A 22,952-nucleotide genomic window follows, 5' to 3' on the forward strand; every position below is an offset into this window, starting at 1 on the left:
CCTGTTAAGAGGTGAGCTCAGTAGTTACAATATGCATTAACTACGACTGGAATGACTGCGGCTTCAGGAGAATCCCACAGTCCCTCCTTTACTCCAAAGGGCCAGTTTGATTTCCTGGTTGCCTGGGAAAGTCAATGACACAAAGCCATCCTCCCCTTTGCTGAAGTTCAGACAGTACAGGAAACGGTGGGCACTGCCTCTCTCTGCTTTGCCTGAGGCTCAGTGTAAAGTTTCAGCTGTCAGCCATGCAATTAGTCCTTTGCTAGGAAGGAAGTCATTCAACGTGCCTAGATTGGCTTCTTGTAAATCAGTCTGCAAGCAGGCAGCCTCACCCACGCATGCCCACACAAACAGGCCGGCTGCATTCCACATAAAGCAGGAAAGATATCGATCTTGTTGCAGAAGTCAATTATTTAATGAGGCAAAAAGGTAAACATTATGCCACCTCTTTTATCCTTCAAATCTTAAAATTCTTATTTCTAACACTCTTGTGCCAGCAGAGGGGCCCATCAGATTCCTTGTATGTTTGGGATTTAGTAGAGCTGGATGCAAACCAAAGCCATAGATCCATTTACCCCTGAACACTGGAGAATTTGGGAACTAACTACAGATTGACTGTTGAAGCCTCTCTAATGGGCCCAAAGCAAAATCCTAGCTCTGAACACGTCCAAACTCTTAGTGATGTTCAGATCTGACTGAGGTCTAGTTCTTAGAGTGCTAAACTTACTTCTGTCAAGTACTGAAGTTCCATGCAGGTCCCTGACACACTAAAAACTAATGGGGTGTATTGGATATGTTCCCCTGGGGAGGAAAAACGGACTGGAACAAGGTATTTCAGTGACCTTGCACAATAAAAATGAATGGCCGGTATTTCAGGGAATAGCTCTAGTGAAACTAGTGCTATAGCAAAGAGTGCCAAGGACTATGAGTTTAAAAGAGGCAGGAGTGGGGGAGGGATTGGGACAACTAATCTGAAATAAAACAGATAAAGGGAAATATGTCAACTCGGGTTTTTGTTGTCAATGTATAGGCTAGCCAACAGCGCCACCTAGTGTCAATAAACTAGAAACAAACTAGTTTAAGACAAAAGGTGTTTTTCTGAATTTACCCAGAGGCCAGCATGTAATAGGTCAGTGTTCTCACCAGGGGTCTGAGTTGCCCTGGGGGGCTGTGAGCAGGTTTCGGGGGGGGGCCACCAAGCAGGGCCAGCATTAGACTCTCTGGGGCAAGGGCAGAAAGCCAAAGCCCTGCTGCATGGGGTTGAAGCCGGACCAATACAGTTTTGTAGGAGGGGCCTGTGGGATGAGGCCCCAGGCAATTGCCCTGCTTGCTAGCCCCTGACGCCGGCCCTGTCTTTTATGTGCAGAAGACCCGTTATTGTGGCCCAGGTGGGCTGTGGAGTTTTAATAGCATTGTGTGGGGGAGGCTCAGAAAGAAAAACGTTGAGAACCCCTGTAATAGGTGATTCCCAAATTAAACGCGGGAACCGATGAACATGAGCGAAAAAATTATAGCCATTTTTAGTCTGTCCTATAACTAAAGTTCAGGGATTCAATGGGTATGTTTTCAGCCAGGCTGAAACCTGACACACTGGCAAAATGAATTGTGTGTGCACATTGGAGCACCCAGGCCTGGGATTTCCTGACGGCTCAGGGAGACAGAGGAGCAGTATTCGGTCCCTGCAGTTCGACTGTGGGTGTAGGCGCTGCTGGTGCCTGCGCCGAGAGGCGGCTACGTTTCCTGAGATGGAAATGCTGTGTGAAAATGAATGCAACTGGACAGCAGGATCCCATTGCTGGCTTAAAAAATTGGCCCTGTTCTTTCAGAAAAGTTCCCTGGGCAGTTTTGCTAACGTTCCTCGTTGTTCCTTTGCATGATAAGAATAGCTTTGCTTCAAAGATACCACATGCTCTAGCTGCAAATTATTATTATAAAAATACAAAGCAAATGTTGGGGCAGACTCTGCTACCCTGGAGCACTTCGCCTCCTTGGAGAATCCCAATGAAATACATGGGCCACGCACAGAGTAATTTACTGCTCATCAGGAGCCAGGGTGGCAGAATTGGTCCCATATAAAGACCACCAGAATGCAATACATATGGCTATGCAAGACAGAGGCAACTAGGCTGTGCATTGCATTGAAGGCATTAGAAGACCTCCTGTCTGTGAGGGAAAGGCCATCTGGTTTAGGTCCACGTTAAGATTAAATTTCATGGGCTCAACCTAATCTCTAGTAAAATCTACCCTATAGGTTACCCGTGTTCTGTTGGCCATGGAGTATTCATATTTGGGCTCCCTCTGCAGCCTACAACCTCATCATTAGCTAGATGTGGTTAACCCTAGGATGGGGGATTTCCAAGGAAATGCTTGGTGCAGCGGGAGCTGATGTTGGTGATTCAGGATACATGCATACACAGGGCAACATGCTCCTCCCTGCTGTACAGCAGCAAAGGAAGCAATACCGGTAGTGCCGACCCCCAAATGTTCACAAATCAGGAGTTAGACCTCAAAAAAATCATGACTTGTTTTAAAAATGAGTAAGTGGGGGGTTCTTTGTATTTACCTTCTGGTTTCTAAGTCTGGAGGGGTTCACATTTTCAAGCTTTTCTTCCCAACCACAAGGGCTACAAACTTTCATTAAAAAAAAAAAAAGCAAGCTGAGATTATCACATGGTCACTTGACTCCAGGAGCTGGGGCTTTAAGAAAAAAAACACCAAATATTTCAAGACTCATAAAATCATGAGAGTTCGCCACACTGCAATATGCACCAGAGTGCATGCCAGAAAGGTGGAGAGGAGAGAGCAGTAGCTTCCCAATCTGCTACCCCCTGGTCCTAAAAACTACAGAGGCACCACAAACACATCTCCACAGTTCAAGAGTAATGGGTGGAGGACCAGAGGTGGGGAGAGGTAAGGCTGAAGTGTACCCATTCCCTACATTACACTCCCATTTTGCTTTAGGAGATTGGAAATCTGCTCTGAAGGCATTTCGGGTGGAAACTCCAGTAACTCCTCCTCACATGCAAACCCCTCCACACTATAACCAAACTTTAGGTTGTTTGTGGGTACTAGGCAGCCACGATCAGGTACAACATGGCAGCATCGGTCCTAAGGTGGCTGGTGAATAGCCACAACCAGCCACCATTGGATGTTGGCCAAAGGAAAGGGGAAGCCCAAAAAGTGTGCAAGCACAAGAAGAGTGAGAATTCTGTTTCCTGGTGGAACAATTATGTTCGGAAGAATAAATCCTCGCGAATAAAGTCTGTAATTTTGCTGTATATATCGACAGTCATATAAAACTCTAATCAAGGAGGCTGATCAGGTGTTTAAAGCCTTTTACCATGTTTTCATTATTACAGCTAGCTAGTTTCTGCAGTACCTCTCTCCTTTCATGCCTGCATCTAATGATGAAACTGCTAGTAGGTTACTTTGCTGTAATTGGTTTCATGCAGTGTTTAAAGTCCAGATATAAAGCCTGAAGGGGTTTAATGACTTCTTGAGTCCCATACAAAAGTTTTTGGACCCAGATTCTGCTTTTCCCCTGGTTGTAAATCCCCAAAACAGATTGTTGTTTTTCACAGCTGTCCAGTAGCTTATTCCACTGGTCGTTCATGTTCCAATAGAGGGCAGTGGTGCAAAACAGTTAGAAACCAGTACAACAGTTAGCGGTCAGGTTGATTATTGATATTATGAAGGCAAAACGATTCTCTTCCCCACTGTCGCTGTGTGGTACGTTAAAGAGTAGGCTAGTCTGTACCTAGCAGGAAAAATAATCCTGAGGAAAAAAATCATTGCAATTATTTTTTTTAATCACCTTTTAGAAAAAATATTTGGCAACACGAATCTGTTTCTCTCGAACTGGATGGCTCAGAGAATTGGTAACTGGCTAAAGAGTCTCCTTCTTGTTCATCAGACTGACTTCATGCTCAGTAAGCAGAGAGTAGCAGTGATAAAAGACTGAGAAGCAAGGTGGTCTAGTAGGTAAAGCACTGCTCTGGGACTCAGGAGAAGCAGATTTGATTCCTGGTTCTGCCGCTGACCTGCAGTGTGACTTTGAGCAGAGAGAATGTTCCCAATCTGGATTATACTGAAAACTGGCCACAAGATGCAGAGGCGGGATCTATTTGTATTTATAAATAGTTCACCTACGTATTTCATAAGACAACACATGCCGTTAAGCAGCTTTGGCTACAGTAAAAACAAAAAACAACCAAACCACCTTCCCCATTGGCTTGTATCTAGGTTTCCTTTGTCCATAGCCTGGGATGTGGATGCTCAGGTCTAATGAGCAGAGCCATGGCGCTCAGGCCTAGTAGTCAGAGCTGCAGTCAACATCCAGGAGTCAGAGCCCAGGGGCAGGAACTGGGAGTCAGGAGCAAAACTGGGAACAAGGCAGAGACAGACACAATCGCTGCTGCAGGCGTAAGTGCTGAGTAGCCACGGGTCAACCCCTTCTGCTGGGCCTAAGTGCAGTCCTAGCAACGCCACTCAGTCAGATGATCTGGCCAATTCGGGGTTTTGGCTGCAGTGAGCTGACTGATCCCAGGCCCTGATTCCTAACACTGAGCTTTCTTTAGAAGTCTCCCATCCTTTAACTGACCTGGCTGGATCTTGTTTAATTTGAGATTTGGTCAAACCAAGAGACCTTCAAGAAAAAAAAATGGGTACTATAAGAAGCAAGGATGGTGATTTAGCAGGTAGTACCGTTCCCCGAATCAGTATGAGCACATGTCCCTGCATGGATGTATGGGGCACCATGTTGCTGTAGGTGGTGCCTTTCAGATGAGCCTATGAGAACCCTCATGTCCTGAAAAACATTTAATCTTTTAGCCTGGATAAATACCTGCTTTTGCTTCACCTGGTGCAGTGATTTTTCAGGTCAGTTTCCTAATCACTGTGTTGTAGTGTTACTTCCTTTGATCTCAGAAGTAGCTGTATTTCAGCACTGGGTCTATGATTTCTAGTTTGTAGTGCTATGGGATTCGTCTGGATTTTAACCTACTCTTTTGTTAGGATACCTAGCTGTTGCAGGATGTGATTTTGGTAATTCATTATTAGTAGTATCTACTTGTAAGTTACACAACACTAACACCTGTAGCCTCCAGTGATGCTTCATTGTGTTAGGCGCTGTACACATATAGCAAAGAGACAGTTCCTTTCCCAAGAGTTTATAGTTAGGCTAATAGCAACAGATGGATAAGACAAGCAAATATGGTGGGGAGAGGGAGGACAAGGTCTCAATCATTTTGACATAGACTAGCTGTGTGCATAATGTTGTTCACCACTGACCTAGCTGTTATCTACTAACAGCGTTTGGGAGACGACACACTAGAAGTGAGTCTTGAGGAGGCTAAAAATGTGTTTTTACAATACGTGTGGGGGCAGAGGGAGAGGAGTTTCTGCGATGCATAGGGGCAGCAAGGTAGAAAGCAAGGAAGTGCTGGTGGGAGAAGTGGACAAAGATGCTGGACATGCTGGTGAAGTAAAGGTAGCCATGGATGATGTTATAAGGTAATACTGTTGATAAGTGAGGTGGAGCTCAGTCCTGGGTATGCCTTAAAGGGTAAGGGCAAGAAGCTCCTCCTATTGAGTCATTATTAGACCAATATCCATTTGATTTTAGGGATACATACAGTACTGCTTTAGCTGAGACAAAAGAAAACCAAGGCCCCTATCCAATCATGACTACTGAAGAACTCTTGGTAATTCTTGAAAGCTAACCCTGCTGTTCTAACCAAATTAAATGGCCTGCTTGAAAATCCCTTGTAGTTCCATCTGCAGAAATTATTCCTGACTTCCTTTCCTAAACTCTTTGGCACAGAATGGCTGCGGCCTTCCACCCTAGAGTGGTCCAAGTTTTGGTGTTGGTGGGTGAGTGATCCTGGTATGCGCATTTAGTAAAGTGCTTTGGAGCCTGTTCAAATGAGAAGTGCAGTAGAAATGCTATTAAGTGCAATGGAAATCTAGAAATGTCCCAAAGGGAAGTACTCTTCTACCACAACTAAAACTGCTCTAAAGCTTTCTGTCTAAATTCCCTCTGGAATTTCAATTGGAGAAATTATTTATCATTTCCCTTCTTAAAAACCGCTGCATGGTGTTCCAGGTGCAGAATGGCTGCTGGATGCTACTCAAAGCAAAGCCCCAGTACTAAGAACGTGACTGTGTCCTTGAAGACAAATAGGGTAACATTTCTTTTCAGTATGCGCATGTACCTCCCATGAGCATGGTAGGAATTATGGACCAGATCTTCATGTGATGTAAATCAGCTACGCCATGCTGATTTACACCAGCTGAGGACCTGGCCCTACTGACACCCACTTGTTTAATAAATGTGTATTTAGTGCTAGTTTTTGTTAAAATCAAATATAAAACCACACAGGATCTGCAAAGTAAGAGTCCATTCCTCCTCCCCCTTATTTAATTTCTTTCTTGAGGCTCTTCGTCAAAATAATAGCGTTAACGCTCATCAGGCAAGCGTCTCCTCCCGCAGAATGTTTTATGTCTATTTAATGCTTTGTTAATAGTAGCTTTTAGAATTATTTACCTTTATAGACTTGTTTCTTCAGCTCTGACATTGAATTTACACAATGAAGAGCTGAAGAGGCAGGTTCTGCTTTAAAGGTAACACAGTTGGAAAGAAATCTATACAGGGTGAAAGACCAAAGAGGAATTTCTCTGTTGCTTCAGCATGTGGCACTGTACTGCAGCAAATCAATACAATCTGCGGCAGGAAACTCTCAAGCGGTTTTGTTTCCTGCATATTCTATATACACACACTACAAAAAGCTGCCTTAACCCTCAGAGCACTGCACACTAATACAATCATCCTCAGTGCATTGCACTGCACTGCACTAGACAAATTTGCTCCTCCATAGAGTGCTCCCATCCCACCAGTGTTAGGCTCAATCTAAATTCCTTCCTAGCTACCTAATTCTTCCATTATCCCCCACAAGTGACCTGACTCTCTCCCCCTCCTAACACTCACAGTTTGTCCCAGATGCTCCCCCAGATGCTCCCTGTATAAAAACTGCATTGTAAAAGTGAAAATTATGTCAAGGGTGTGATTGACCACAAAAGCCACAATATTCAGCTGCAGACAGCGGTCCTTATACCACAGTCACAACATTACAGTGGATGACCTAAAGAGGAGCTCTATGGAGCTCCAAAGCGTGTCTCTTTAACCAACAGAAGTTGGTCCAATAAAAGATCTTACCTCGCCCACTTTGTCTCTCTTATTCCTTTTATTTACATATGCTTCTGCATCACAGAATGGAAGATACGGTATGATCAGAGGCTGTTCTAAGGTTCCTCTGAGAGCTACAGCACACAGGTATACTGGGACAATGAAATTCTGAAATAAAATCACCTTGTTTTCAGCCCCTCCAGCCCCTAGAAGAATTCAATGAAGCTATTTGGGCATTAGGATGCTAAAGTGATAGGAACTGAGATGGGCACATGTCTAACAGATTGGAGTGATCCAGGCATCAGCACTGGGAAACTTCAGACGTTTGTTTCATAACGAGTGTCTTCTTTAAAATGTCACTACATACTTGTATGCAGTAGTGTTATTGTAGCCATGTCGGTCACAGGATATTAGAGAGACAAGCTGGGTGAGATAATATCTTTTACTGGACCAACTTCTTATGATGATAGAGACAAGCTTTCAAGCTTACAAGAACTCTTCCTCAGGTCCGGGAAACTTCCTCATAGACTTTCCCAGACCTGAAGAAGAGCTCCATGTAAGTTCAAAAGCTTGTCTCTCTCACCGGTAGAAGTTGGTCCAATGAAAAACTGGATCACCTTGCCTCATTACATATTTGTGCATATTGGTTGGTTGCTTTTTTGGCCCTACAGAGAAGTATGGCCTTTCTTCCAAAAAGCCACGGTCCACTTCCTTTCCAAATCAAAGGATGGCATTTAGGAACGTTATAACTTATAGTGATCCCTGTGTCTTCACTGTTTCATTGCCACCAAGAACCTTATCCTGCTCTTTGAAGACAGTGGAAAAGGCTTCTCTGTAATGCTCTTTCTGAATCCTTGGTCATGTGCTCACAAGCATGAGTGCCCAGCCAGGTTTCCAGTGTTAACAGTAAATGAGGCATTTTAATGTAATTCAGCTTTGCTCTGATTGAGGTCTAGCACCCACTGTATTATCATCATCTTCATGCTCAGCCAGGTTTAATATCTGTGGTGGCTATGGTTGAAAAATAGCTGACAGTTATATTAAATTGCAAATCTTTGTTCCTCCATGGTGATGTCACTGAATCTTCTAAGTAGTCACATGGATCCTGGATAAGAGCTGCTGGGTTACTCTGGTGGTCTTTCCTTCCTGATTTGTTGAACGAATGCTCATATTCCATACTTAATCTAGTTTTTGCATCCTTAAAAGTGAAACATTCAAAAATTATGTAGATGCTCATTATAGCTCCTTAGTTAAGATTGAGTTGAATTTTGCACTTAAAACCTCTGTTATTTGTGAAGAATACCACATATCCTCCCCAAAACTGCTAGAGAGATGAACAGTGTGTGTCTGAATGTCTGTGGTTGTGTATATGATTGAGAGCTGATTTATGAAGGGATAGGCTTTGCATAGTATTTCCTGTTAGGAGGAAGGGTTGTTACTTTTAGTTTTGTGTTATTGTCCCTTAGTAACCTTAACTGTTTATCATAAAGGTGGGGTGGGGGGGGTTATGAATAGACTATAGGCAGAATCAGCCCAATAGCTCTGGTTATGCTTAACTGGAGCCATTGTGACATCAGAGATAACCAGCCATCACGCTTCCTTCTACAGCTAATTTGCATGCTATGATTTTATTGACTGCAATGAGGAACTAAGTATGATGTTTTCCAGGGGTACCCAGGGTTGTGAGGCACCTCGCTATCACTTGCCCTTAGCATGTGGAAGCCTTGTCTGTGCCCACCCTAGGTCAGCTCCCCAACTCTACTAGTAACATAAGCCCTTCCCTCTAGACCTGCACAGGCACTGTTCTCTCTGACAGGCACATTCCCACCTCCAAGCATCTCTCTAGAGCGTCCAGACCCTGTTCTACTGAACACCCATAGTATTCACAGAAACCGTACACACCAGTTTACCAGCTCCACCTCCAATCACAATTCTGCTTAACACACAGTATTTAGATATGTTTACAGTGAAATGATGTACGAGTTTATTTAACAAAGTATAGCGATTCAAGTGATAGCAAGTAGAAGCATTCGAAACAAAAGGTTACACAGAAAATAAAATCATAATACTCATTCTAGAGCCTAGACTTAATTAACAAGATACTCTCACCTAAAGTATTGTTCACCAGTACTTTACAACCAGGCTTCACTGTGATCTTCTGTTCATGAGACAAGTCACACTGTCAGCTTGCCTCCTCAATGAAATGTCTCTTGGTACCCTTAGATATACCAAGACAGTCCCTTGGTCCTTTTCATAAACAAGAACCCCACTCCACCCATCCCCACCCTCCACCCTCCTGCTGATTGTTCCTTCCTGTGGCTTCCCTCTCTTGTCAATTTCTCTTGATTAGGATCCGGTTCAGTATGCAAATAGACCTCCACTGTGAAGTGGACAATACAGAATACACATATGACCAGACAGGGAGATAAGCATCTGTTAGCTCCTGCCTGAAAGGAACCTGTCTGATGTAGGTCACCTCTTCTAAGATCTTAAAACACAATTTTCAGTATAGATATATAACTTCTTAAATACTATTCTTACATACATTTTGCAATGATTGTGATGACCAGCGGCCTACTGGCTCTCAGTAGAGACATTACATGCCACCCGTTGGTGAACTAATATGTATATATCTGACCCAGGCAGTCTCTGTAAACCCCTGTGCCCTCTGCCAGTTGGCACTAAGAGGTCTCTGGGTTGCACTAAGGACCATCATGAACTTCACCAGCTTGCACTCCAATTGCAAAGGTGAACTTCATTGACCTGCATTCTCTAACATAAATACATAGCAACTTGCATGTATAAATCATACCAAAACAAGATGCCCCTCTGCACACACTTCAGCTCCTGAGGAGAACATGAAAGAATAAACAGCATGACAGATGTTAGTCATATCATTTAACGCGCTACTGGAAGACACTCAGGTACTACAATAAGGAGCATGGTATAAGAACCTCTGTAGAACCGAATATTGTAAAAGCATTGCGTTTACTCAGCTCATGAGGGAAAATATAAAAATTATGTCTTTAAAATCATTTTTACTGAATCTAGAACCACAAACATTAAAATGCATCAATCATAATTGTATGATTATTGCGTGACCATTACAGGGTGGAGTTATGGTTGTTTGGCTACTTTTACATGTTTAGATTTTTTTTTTTAATTTAACCCTATCTCTATATTTCCTGGGTTTGCAGAGTTTGTTTTGGAGAGAATCAAAACATCCTTGTCACTTTTTTTAACATTTAAATTGTGGAGTGAGAGGAAGTCTTGTAATGCTGGTCTGAGTTGAAGAGCAGAACACAAGATTGGGTACATCTACAATGCAATTAAACAGCCCCTTACCCTAAGCCCTGCGAGCCCAAGTCAGCTGGCACAGGCCAGCCATTGGTGTCTAATTGCAGTGTAGACATACCCTATATGGTGAATCAGGAGTGAGCACTGCAGAGCAGGTATGATCAGACCGTTGAATAAGTTCTTTCCTCCCAGCTGTGTTTCTCTTAAATTACTGTTTCACTATTTCCATTGCTGCATCATGCTGTTCTCATTCAATGGAAACAGTGTGACACTTTGTTTTTGTATTTAAGAGAATAGCTAGTACTGTTAAAATAAAAAGTAGAGTTCAGCTCCTATGTTCTTTGACCATCAGGATGAGAAGGGGATTAGTCAGCTGCCTTGGCTGGATGTTGTACCTCTAATGGTCACACCAGGATCTGCAACTCTAGAAGTGGTTAGCTGGGGTGGGGGAATATTGGGCTATGATACTCCCCCCTCCTCTGTAAAGCACTTTGAAATGCAGGGTTACAAAACAGAAGAAGAAAATATTGTAATTAGGATTATGTATGCACATGAACAATCCCCTGCTGGAAACCAAGGTAAGCGACATTGGTGCAAATCACAATTTATAGCAGCTTTGCCTGAGAGTACAGACCAATGCAACTATACTGTTATCTGGCCACCAGCAGCTGTAATTGCAGGCAAATCCACAAGGCCTAGGAGTCTTGCATTTATTTGTTGTTTTTAACTACTTGCCTGTATCACATGGTGCCAAATAACACCTACAAACTCTTTGTCTCTGTTAAAATCTTCATTTATATATTTTGCCTATATTTGCCTAGATGTCTTAATATCTAACTGCATTTGTGTGTTTACTTTGTTAGTATCTGTTATTGTATTTGTATTTTATAGGATACCTTTCATGATCCTTACTGAGCCCTTTTGATTCCTCACTTTAAAATTTCTCTTTAAAATTGAAGAGAAGCTAGATTATTCCTTCACAACTTCACCAGAGAAGCTACTGGAGACAGAACTCTCTCCGATATCCTTTCTTCTGGTAATACATATTGATGTGTTAAAAGAGGAGGTGCTGCAACAAATAGCTATATTAAAGAGCTGGAAGTCACCTGCTACTATAAAGCACACTCATTAGGCCATCCCTCATTTATAATGTTTTAAGTTAATATGTATTATGTTTGGGGTGAATGAAGATAGAGAGGGGATGTACCTGTAGCCAATGATTTAAGTTTATTATTCATTTATTGTGTGATTTAATGATTAATCAACATGTTATATCATATATATTCATTGTATGTTAATTAGAGTTAATTAGTAGGATTATACAAGTAAAAGATTGATCAGTATTTACAGGAAATTATGTATTAGATATAAGTAAGACAAGCTAAAATTCAAGAACCTGTAGGCTGATGCCTGCAAGATTTTAGTTTAGCTATTTTAGGCCTTGGAGACAAGAAATGCTGACATAAGTAAATGACCGAGGAATACGCTCTAAGATTATGGGAAAAAAGGCACCAAGTGGTAATGTTGCGAAAGTCTAGCCGAAAAATTAAATTTTAAATTATAAAATGCTGTAAGAGCAAATCTTGTCTCTAACATGTATCTTAACACATGGTATGTTAATGAGAACCTACACGGCCTATAGAATTCAGGGTCCCTTACGTTTCTAGGGGACACAAACCAGTAAGAGAGGGTTGACACTTCCGTGTACATGCGCAGAATGTAAGTATAGACAAAATCATTATAAAAAAGGGTGCCCACAGTGGGAAAATTGAGCTTCCTATGGGAAACTTCCAACAGGATCCATCCCCATATTGATGATCAATCCATGAGACGGCCATCAGACTCTAACACCATCTAGTAGGATGTGAGTATGTCTGTAGTTATAAATGGTGCATGGATATATTTAGGAATTGTATATGCTGTAACATTTATAACCTTGTTGGCAGCTTTAATAAAACGACTAAAAATAATGAACCTTCTTGTAATTGTGTTACTTGCCTTTGGTTTCATGTGTTCCTATGAGCTCTAAATATAAAACAAACAGAGATAACTCTTATTAAACTTAAGACTGTAGCCGCCAAAGGCAAACCCACTGTAGCATAACCATGCTAAAATTAACATTAAATAAAATAAAAGGCTACATACCTAACTAAAATAATAAAAACGACCATCTCAGCTCAAGAGCAACGTACTATTAATTTCTTAATTTATTGCATAATCCTGCCATGTTTGTTGACAGTTGTGTGTGCCAAGTTCTCACCCACAGTTTTCACCCTTCTGCTCATGGAGAGAGATGCTGTTCATTTGGCTGGCTACCAGGCTGGAAATCTCCATTATCATCATCTGACCTGCCTGCGTCAGGTGCCTTATCCTAAACCATTAAAGTGAGTCAAAAAGAGTGTTCTTCCCTCCCAAACAGAACACAGCTGCTTTTATAATGCACATGACTTGCATACTCTGGTCACCCCTGGTCTACACTACAAACTTATGTCAGTATAACTATGTCACTCAGGGGTGTGGAAAATCCACACCTACCGACCGACCTACGTCCTGGTGTAGACAGTGCTGTGTCAACAGGAGGGCTTCTCCTGTCAACATAGCTACCGCCTCACGGAGAGGTGGAGTACCTACGCTGATGGGAGAAGCTCACTAAACGCTACAGTAATACAGCTACACCAGTACAGCTATGCCGCTGCAGTGCTGTAAGTGTAGACAAGCCTCATGTCCCTTCATAGAATGTCTGGAAAGAGAAACTCTTTGTGGAAATCATTAATATATATGTATTTCTTACTCCTGTTTTATGCAACTCCTATTGCTTACCTACCTGAGTTTTGAGTATTAAAAACAATAATGTACCTGTCTTTTTATTCCACTTCCCTGTATGTCTATTTATTTATAGCTATAAAGGATTTATAAACAGGAAGGTTTAATCTCATAGCAAACTCTCCTTGATAACATGTTACTCTGCTACTTCAGGGAGTCAATCCTTTAGCATAAATAAATTATACAGAGAAAATAAAGGATTTGATGGCAGTATAACAAATTTAAATTCTCCTCTACTAAAATCGCCAAACATTTTGTTAGTCACTTTCAGCTACAAGGAGCTGAAGCTTTATTTATAATAGGCACATAGGAAAATAAAAACATGATCTCAAAATTTTTTTCCAGTAAATTCAAAGATTTTGGGTGAAATCCTCACTCTGTTGAAGTCAATGGGGAAACTCCCATTGGGCCAGGATGTCACCCTTTGCCTGTGCTGTGCATGCATGGTCTCCACAGCAATACAACTGTTTGTTCTCACAGAGTGAAAATGTTGCATTTGCTGTTTAAGTAAAGGTGATCTCTAAAACACAGCATTGCTTGGATCTGTGAAGAAAAGAATAAACAGCCAGTTAAAAATATAAATCAACACAACAGCCCTACATCAATATCTCTGCAAAAGTCATTGTACTTGATTCAGTCACATCTTATTTTTAGGCTGGTTGTCTATCCAAGGTAGCTATGACTGCCATCCCAAAAGCTGTCCACAAGGTCATATACTTCTGGCACCTACCAAAACATTAGTGGATACTGCAAAATACTCTTTTGTGAGTAAGTAACATTCTTGGGGGTTCTTAGGTATTTGCATACCATTGATTCTGTAGGAACTGGTTAACTTCTGTAAAAATAACACAATCCAAATAGCTGGTAAATTCACACTATATTAAATAGGAACACAATTAAATCAATCACTGAATACATACCCACATTCCTGGTGACCAAAGTACCCATTTTGATGCTCTAAATTAGGGGTGGAAAACCTATGGCCTGCAGGCCGGATCTGGCCTGTTGCTTAATTTCACTCGGCCTGTGGCAAGCCCCGAGCCTAGGCGCCCCGCAGGGCTGAAGCTGTGAGCACTGGCTTGCCCCACCATGGGCGGGAAGCCCCGAGCCTCGATGCCCCCCTCCCCTACCCCACGGGGCTGTGTGTGGCCCGCCATTGATTTTTTCTGTGGGCCAATGGCCCATGATAGAAAAAAGGTTCCCCACCCCTGCTATAAGCATCCTGTGACCTTAAGAACCCCTCAGTGCCAATTGGCAATGGGATTACAAGAATAGCTTGATATGTACATTCTCGTTCACCGAAGAATATCACGTGAGGTCTTAAATGAAAGCCAACGACATGTTGGTCATTAATATTGTTGTGAAATGTGAGTACAGTAACTATGTAAGGAATTATGTGTGTATATTGAGAATATGTTCCTAAAGTCTGTATCAAGGCAGAATTGACAGACAGGTTTTCTGTCATAAAAATGATGTTTATCACCTGTCTCGCCTGCATGTAAGTTAAGCATATAAGTTAACACAATGGAGACTCACTTACCTATGAAGTCAATGGGAGGGTTGTGAACTCAACAGGGAGGCAGCACACCAGAGAATATGCTATGAGGGTAGGGGTCATCCAAATTCTGAAGTTCAGACAATGAACTTTGGGGAAAATAAGGAGAAAGCAAGGAAGACAACCCTTTATCCTGCACCGAGCACGTAACTGGTTAGTACAATTACATTCACAAAAACAGGATCACAACCTGCCATGGTGGGAAATGCTGCAAAGAACATTTGGATGAGATAAACTTCTTTAGACAGAAAGTTCGCCTGTTAGGTTTAGTCTCTAGAAATCATGTTATAAATATACATGTTTTATTTGACCCTTTTGTTCCCTTTATCCTTTTTCATTGTCTCTTGTATCTTGAACCTTTGATAATAAATGTATTGTTGTGCTTCCTTGCACCCTCCAATACCCTTCTGGGTCTCTAGGCACCACATCCTCTTTGCAATGCTCATTTGGGCGCGTTTGCTCAGCTAACCTCCTCCATCTGGGGCATAAATTCCTTCTAGTGATATCACAGGAAAAATGTGTGCAACTTGGGACCCACAATCTTCCTGGAGGATTATTTGACATCCTCCCCAGTACCTCCACTGAGCTGTAAAACATGGTCTTTGCCTGAGGGCAGTCTCCAATGAACCCTGTCTGGTGAGATGGTAAAAGGCACCTTTGGGACTGGCACTCCTGGTTTCTAAAGTGACACTGCACTGTTATCACTCAGTGCTACCTCCACACTTGGCCAAAATGTCATCAGTTTGCCCAATATAAAATTACAACTAGCTAGTTTCAGCACTGCTTGACTATAATAGAGCATCTATCACTACAACTGAGTCCACCGCATTCTGCTTCCCTACTACTTCTGCCTGCAAGCCAATAAGGCTTTAATTCATTCACCTGCATGCAAAATTACAGATGTAGTCTGCTGAGCTGAGTGCTGGGCTTCCTCTGTATAGCCTTAGGCAAGTCACTTAAACTCTGTGTGCCTCAATTTTCCCATCTGTAAAATGGAGATAAGTCTGACCTACTCATAGTGTGTTGAGGACTAATTAATGGTTGTAAAGTGCTTCGAAAATGAAAAAGTGAAATGTAAGCACTACTGTAGGTAATATGATTGACTGAAGAGTCAACATTCAACATATTAAATGGATCAACCAGAAATGCTGGAATTTTTCTGGAGCCTGCCACATTTGAGCCTCGGCAGCTCAATGAACTCTAGTATCTCATGACTGGAGTCAGTGTGAATGAAAGTGCCCTCCTTGTTCTGGAAGGTGAATTCCAAAACAGCTCACAACTTCCACACAATTGATTTGTACGTAGTTCCATTAAAAGAGTGAGAGGAATTAGAAAGTCTATATTGCGTGACTTTTTCTGCCCATTGGTTTGTTGACATGAGGAGTGTGATGGCTAGTGACATACTGAAATACAAAATGAGTCAACATTACGATGTCAAGTTGTCCGTTGTTTCACCTAAAAACTGTGTCTCTCAAAATCTTGATCTTCATAGATAAGTACTGTAACAAATCCAAGGCCATCTGGGACATCAATGTCACTGCATGCCATACCATGGCCACTTGGAATTTCATAAAGATAGTGAAGACGTAGGCGATCCTCCCACTCCAAAAGCACAGGTCCTACTTCTTGAGTTAAAGGAGACTCTTCAGTTGAGCTAGAATTGCTACAGTTGAGCAATTCTAATTATAGTCAGTAGAGGATTTAATTGGGGATTGGTCCTGCTTTGAGCAGGGGGTTGGACTAGATGACCTCCTGAGGTCCCTTCCAACCCTGATATTCTATGATTCTAGGATACATACACAGTACTCAGCTCATTACAGCATTATAACCAATGCCTCTTTCTTACTTGTAGTGTCCCTGATTTTAGGATCAACTTTTCCAATTTCCTCCTAAATTGCACCCACAGGGTTTGCCTCTACATCTGCAGAATCCACCACGTTTGCGCCCGCACTCCTTGAGCCTGCCTGACCATTTGCACACATACCTCACATTTACCTCTGTCAAGTCCTCATTTATGCCACCAATTCTGCCAGCCTGTGCAAATACAGGGTTTATGGGCACGGCAGAGATGGGCACAAATAAGCAAAGCAGGCAGAGGCAGGTTTGGGAGGCTCTTTCCCAGTCCTTGCTGCCCGTCCTCTAAAGGACAGGGTGGCATTAGTCTGGAAAACCCTCGTCCACCTCTCTTTCTGTCTCCCTCTAGCATCCTCCTTCTTCTCTCCTTGCCTTGCAGCCTCCTCCATCAGATCCCTGGCAGTCCCCCTCCATTACCCTCCTCCTCCTCCACTCCTGGGAGCCTCCATCCCACTCCCTCAGCCTCCCCTGGCACCCCCCTGCCCTGAGACCCTTCGCCCCCTCAGGCTCCCCAGGAGGCGGCATCCACCCCCTGAGAGCCCCTCCCTCCTGTCCCCTCTCCCTGCCCCCGCAGCAGCCTTCTCAGGTTCCCATGGCAACCTCTTCCTCCCTCATACCCCGCCCCTGCCTCGCCTCCATTCATGCCCAAGAAGCCACGCCCCTCCCCTGTCACGTGACCAGGGCCCCAGGCGCGTTCCCCACCAGGGCTTTCCCGGCCGCTTCCGGGTGGGTGCGGGGCTCGCGGTCCTGAGGCGGAGGGGGAAGGCGGCCGTCAACATGGCGGCGCGCAGAGCGGGCAGCGCCTGAGCCCGGCTCCCGGCCCCGATCCCCCCCGCCCCCGGCCCGGCCATGGAGAGCGAGGAGGAGCAGCACATGACCACGCTGCTGTGCATGGGCTTCTCGGACGCGGCCGCCATCCGCAGGGCCCTGCGCCTGGCCAAGAACGACATCAACGAGGCCGTGGCGCTGCTCACCAACGAGCGGCCCGGCCTGCACTACGGCGGCTACGAGCCCATGGACAGCGGGCAGGGCCAGCCGGGGCAGGGCGGGCACGGCTCGCCGGCGGGCGGGCAGGGCTCCCGCGGAGGGGACGGAGACGGCGGCGGGGGGAGCGGCGGCGGCGGCGGGTTCGACCCACCTCCCGCTTACCATGAGGTGGTGGAGACCGAGGTGAGGCGCGGGGGGCTGCCTGGGACGGGGCCCCTCACCGCTGCCTGGGCTCCCGGGCGAGCTGAGCGCTGTCAGCCGGTGCCGGGCTGCGCCTAACGGGCCGGCCGGTGTCGCCTCATCCCCGGGTTAACGGGCCGATCCCCCGCAGGGGCCCGGCCCGGGAGGGTGGGATAGCGACCCTGTGAGCAGAGCCCGTCCGCTCTGCTCAGCTCCCACCGCTCGCCCGGCAGCGTTGCGGGCTGCTCGGCCACCTCCCAGCCCCGGTGCACAAAATACCTGGCCGGGGCCCCGGCATCTTGGTGTAAGGGGGCCAACTCCACCCAACCTGGATGACTGGGCTACTGGGCCAAAGGCATCGGGGAGCTGGTAGGTTTCCAGTGCTGCGTTGGGGCGGTTCCAAAACTCAGTGGGTGCACGGGTGAGGGCTGCTCCCTGATGTGCTGGCAGAGCAGAGTCTGATGGTAGCTTTAGCTTCTCCCACAATATGGATCCTGTTGTAGGTTGCCCCCAAAATGGAGCAGCTCTACCCGTGGCATGTGGTAGCTAGTTTCAGCCATCATCAGCTCAATTAATTCAAGGTATCGCTGCCACCGCCCCTCTTTGGTGGTTGTGGAGAGAATATGCCGTATTTATTTATTTCAGTTTCTGGAAAGTGAAGTGCTTGCCATTCGCTCTAAGCATTTTAGGAACACCGCATTATCTGGCTTTGCCAGGCTTATTTTTTTTTCTTTGCCTCATTGCATCAGCCAGGTGGCTCTACACTGCAATGTTCTTTTATTATTATTATTTTATTTGGTTAAAAGAAAGAAAAAAGAAAAATTACAGTGTGATTACCTTGGTTTATTTTGCACAAATCAAAATAGAGTTGGGTTTGTTACTGGATGCTAAGTTAATACAGATAGAAGTAATGGGAATAAGAATAAATGGCAACTTAAAAGATGGTGAACTGAAATAAAAATGCTTTAAAATATTGATTTTTCAAACATTATAATTTAAACTTATCTGTATTTCAGAATAGCTTTTTGATAAAGGTACTGAAGAATATTGCCCCTTCATAACTTTGCCTCTTCCTACTGGTCTGCTTTTGTCTCTTCTCTCGTCTCTTCTCTGTCAGTTATGCCAGCCTTGTCATCAACCCTTATGCCAGCTTCTCATGCAAACCTCTTCATGCCTCCTATGCTGCCTCTCATGTGGATGTCTTCTCTGACCTTACGTGTAAAGCCATTACCCTTTCTTCCCTCAAATCTGAATTCAAAACTCACCTTTCCCATGATGCCTTTAAGAAATGAGGCAATAAATGTCTAGATTGTTGAATGTAGGGGGATGGCTGGTGCTTATCTCTGTTTTTTAACGTTGCTATTATATGCGTAGGGGTGTGTGTGTATATATGTATACACAAGCTGTACCCCTACTTTCACTGCATCACTTTACTTAGGCATATCTTAGGAACGTGAATAGCCCTGTTGAACTCAATGCGTTAAATCTTCAGTAGATGTGCTATGATGAATTATGTTACATGCATAACGTTACTCATGTGGAGGTGTCTGCAAGATCGGAACCATATATTTAAATCAACAAAGTTACAATGGGTAAACCACAAACTGGTTTTTAGTGTCTGCCTTGGAGAGGCTAGTGGGGGACGGGTATCGTGATCCCAATATGTGTGATCTGTTGTCAGTAAGCAGTTTATGACCAAAGAAGGGATATTTAACGTCTTTAATTTCAAATAAACGTGTATAGTTACACATGAGATAAGATGCTTTTTTCAATATATTTAAAGGGACACGGGTCATTTAAACATTACATTTGTCTTTTTTTTTTAACCTATTCTTGTTACAAATGATATCTAAGATTGTGATACTACCTCTGATAGAATAGAGGGGGGAAATTCCTTTGTTTGTGTATTTGATGCTTTGTGTATAGTGAACTTCACTGTTTCCCTTTCATAGTAAAATATTTCCCTTTTAGTGGTAGTGTTACAGAAACTAGGGAAACAAACAAAATACGGAAAATATGACAAATTGCAGAGGGTTTAGGAGCATTTGGGAGTACTATTTCAGCAATAGGATCCACACAGATGCAAGGGTTCTTCCACAGTGACAGATCTGATTACAAGATTGAGAGCCTAATTTTTTGTAATGTAAAAGTCTGACTCACAGGAATAGTTTAGGAAACAAAATTAGATGTTTTTGTATTGCATTGTTACGGTTCTTTACTTATTCCAATTTTTCCTCTTTAAGGTATGAGCTGTGACCAGCTATTGTATTTTGTGTTCATTTTTTTAAATTGTAACCTGGAGCATTCCTATATATACTCATATTAGGAGACTACTATAATAGACACCTTCTGAAGCAGAGCTTCAGGATATACAATTAGTTAAAGAGACACAGACCGCTGAGAAATGTTTGTTTGCAACATAAGATGCTCTTTCTCTTACTAATGCTAGCTTACATTATTAAAAACGAATACATTTTAAAATCCAGTTTACATTTTAATTTGTTTTTCTCATCTTGGACAATGAAAATTAAGTTCTTAATGTTCTTAATGTTGCAGTGTTCAGGTTCAAACACTGCAGGGGAGTTGCTTGAGCGGGACTGGTTATGTTTTATAAAAGCTTGTCTTTACAAAATTAAAATTTTGGCCAAATACATGTTGATGCTTTTTCTTGTTTCCTTATAGTAATTTTAGATGCCCCCTTTGTGCTTCAGCTGAGTTGTTTCTGGGATAATTTTAATGAGGTTTTAAATAAGGTGTTCTCTCGAGAATCCATGAAACTTTCCAGAGAAAAATATTTCCACAGCATTTGGATATTCCTAGAAATGCCTATATATTATGTTTGTTGTGATTACTAGAGTTGCATGTTAAGCACTTGTATTCACAATTTTTGATAAATAAGCAAGGTGATGGAATTTAGAATAGTCCTATAATTCACTTGCTGATTATGATGCATGCCATTATGGTGGGCTATATTATTGCAGAATTCCCTACCCTGAGCTACCAAAAAAGTCTGTTCAACCATCATCAACTCCATCCATCTTGGAGATATATAACGGGGAGCCTGTTTGCTTGCTGCATTATCTGCCTGTGTGGGCATGGAGTCCATTAAATTTAAGGCTTAAAAAAAACCCAAAACACATTTGACATTTTGGAGACATTTCTGCGCTCTTAATTCCACTTATACTGTCCTGTTCTTTGAGGCCCCATGGGACTGGGGCTTTTGAGCCTGAGGCTTGCAAGAGGAGATTGTGTCTGTGTCTTGGTGGCTCTGGGGTTGTGGGATCTCTTCTCTTTGGAACTTATGGTAATAACTTAATAAGTCCTCTTTAGAAATTCAAATCCTTTTTTATTTCAAATCCTGTTTTAGTATGGCATGTTTCTGATTTTAAGGTTTATTCTCTTGAATTACAAATGATAAACTTTGATTCAATGATTAAAATGCCAAAACTGCTTGTAAATATACGCTACGTACATTTAATAATAAAGTCAGTGATGAAGTACACTGTAATTGCATAAATAATATACTTGTTAATTTGTATTTACATTGCACGTTGGGGATATGCAGTCTAAAACTAGACAAAGCCAAAGGATGAGAATCTAAAAGTTGGAGTGTTCAGATAAAATCCCAAGAAAATACAGGAAAGGAAGAATTTAATCAGGAAGATAATATCTTGATCAGGAATACTCTGTAGTACATTAATAAAAGTGATGTAATTAATAACATCTCTTGGTTTAAGCTTCGTGATGAATGGGTGAGTTTCAGTGAGCAAGACCCAAAAGTCTATCTGCCTGTGCCCACCTTCAGTGACTGGATTAAACATTTGTTATGTGTGGAGAAGAGCTAAGGAACTTTCTCATCCTTTGATGATAGTAGGGAGGATTGTGACTGTTATATTGTTACCATCCTCTAAATGGATCAGAATAAAAATTCTCCTGTGAAGTCAGAAACTGATCTTAAAGAGAGAATATGGTGGTGGTGGTAACTCTCTTACTCTGGTTATTGAGAGGAAAATTTAGAGGGCTGGGAGCTCATTATATAACTTAAACCTTGCAGTATGACAGAGTAGTAACGTGCTGTGTGCTTCACCCATACTAGATGCACTTGCTGATCTGCAGTTTTATGTGTTAGTTTCATTTCCTAACTTTACAATTAAAAAGAATCTGGAATTCATATTAGTTTTTCAGGTTTTTTAGATAGGAATTTCCTTGGTGCTCATTCCCTAGTATCTGAACAGTTCACATACCTGAGGTGTTACTGCATTTTTCAGCTACCAGTCTAATTAGCAGTGATGGCTGGGAAACTGAAACTATGTGATTCAGTGTCTGATTCTTGCTGTAGTCTGAACCAGTGTCACTGCGCACCAAGAGCCAGTAGTACAAAATTTGATCAGTTTCATCAGGATAAAGGTGTGTACCTTCTATCTCTGTGAATCTGGTTGTTAGTTTTGACCTGAATTAGGGGTCTCCTGCTCTCTTTCTCCCCCCTCTTATCTTCTCCACTGACTGACACTTGTCTCGAGTGCTGAGCAGGGCAGAGCTGAGGCCCTTGCTCAGTACTGACTTCAGGGGGACTGCAAAATGGGATCCTCCAGCTTGGGGAGTACTGAGCAGGCCTTGCAATTCTTGAGCATGGCCAACCCTTGAGATGGGATAGCAAATATAAAGTTCTGAAATGTATGAGATATGAAAAGACAGCATGTTTTCTATTCAGCATTTACTTCTGGCATATAATGCTGTTTAAAAGTCAGTGAACACAAATTATAATAATAGCATTCAGCGTACACTAGCATATTTCTGCTGTTTCTGTTGAACTTCATGTTAGCATTTTAAGACTTGCCAGAAAGTATGCACGGTAGAGTAATTGCCTCTCTGTTAAATCTATTTCTAGATTATCACTTAACAAGTGGCACACAGTGCAGGGATGTTATGCTTTTTTATCTAGATGGTATGTTTCAATACAGTTCATGAACCTGTGGTTGGAATTTATTTTTTACTACAGGATGTTTTTCTCTGGACAGAACTGTGGTGGTCTGGTGAATCACATTGTATTAGTGTGTTTGCCTTAAAAAAGTT

General features: G+C 42.8%; 1 protein-coding gene and 1 long non-coding RNA gene across 7 annotated transcripts in view; one reads left to right on the top strand and one right to left on the bottom strand.

The window, feature by feature from the left end:
* Nucleotides 1-11,825: 11,825 nt before the first annotated feature.
* LOC140916241 (uncharacterized) lies at nucleotides 11,826-18,380 on the bottom strand. The gene is made up of 3 exons (XR_012160475.1): nucleotides 17,862-18,380; nucleotides 14,844-14,947; nucleotides 11,826-13,846 (listed from the first exon to the last, which is right to left on the bottom strand). It is a non-coding gene; the product is annotated as an uncharacterized lncRNA (long non-coding RNA).
* Nucleotides 17,422-22,952, top strand: part of USP24 (ubiquitin specific peptidase 24) — a 111,774-nt gene continuing 106,243 nt past the window's right edge. For all 6 annotated transcript variants that reach the window (XR_012160474.1, XM_073357590.1, XM_073357591.1 and 3 more), the window contains exon 1: nucleotides 17,422-17,882. Coding sequence is in view for 5 of the 6 variants with exons in the window: in XM_073357590.1 (XP_073213691.1) it covers nucleotides 17,562-17,882 (321 nt within the window). In the remaining variant the exon portion in view is untranslated. The remainder of the gene's footprint in view (nucleotides 17,883-22,952) is intronic.

Source organism: Lepidochelys kempii, chromosome 8 (assembly GCF_965140265.1).
Source record: "Lepidochelys kempii isolate rLepKem1 chromosome 8, rLepKem1.hap2, whole genome shotgun sequence".
NCBI classification, from domain to species: domain Eukaryota; kingdom Metazoa; phylum Chordata; order Testudines; family Cheloniidae; genus Lepidochelys; species Lepidochelys kempii.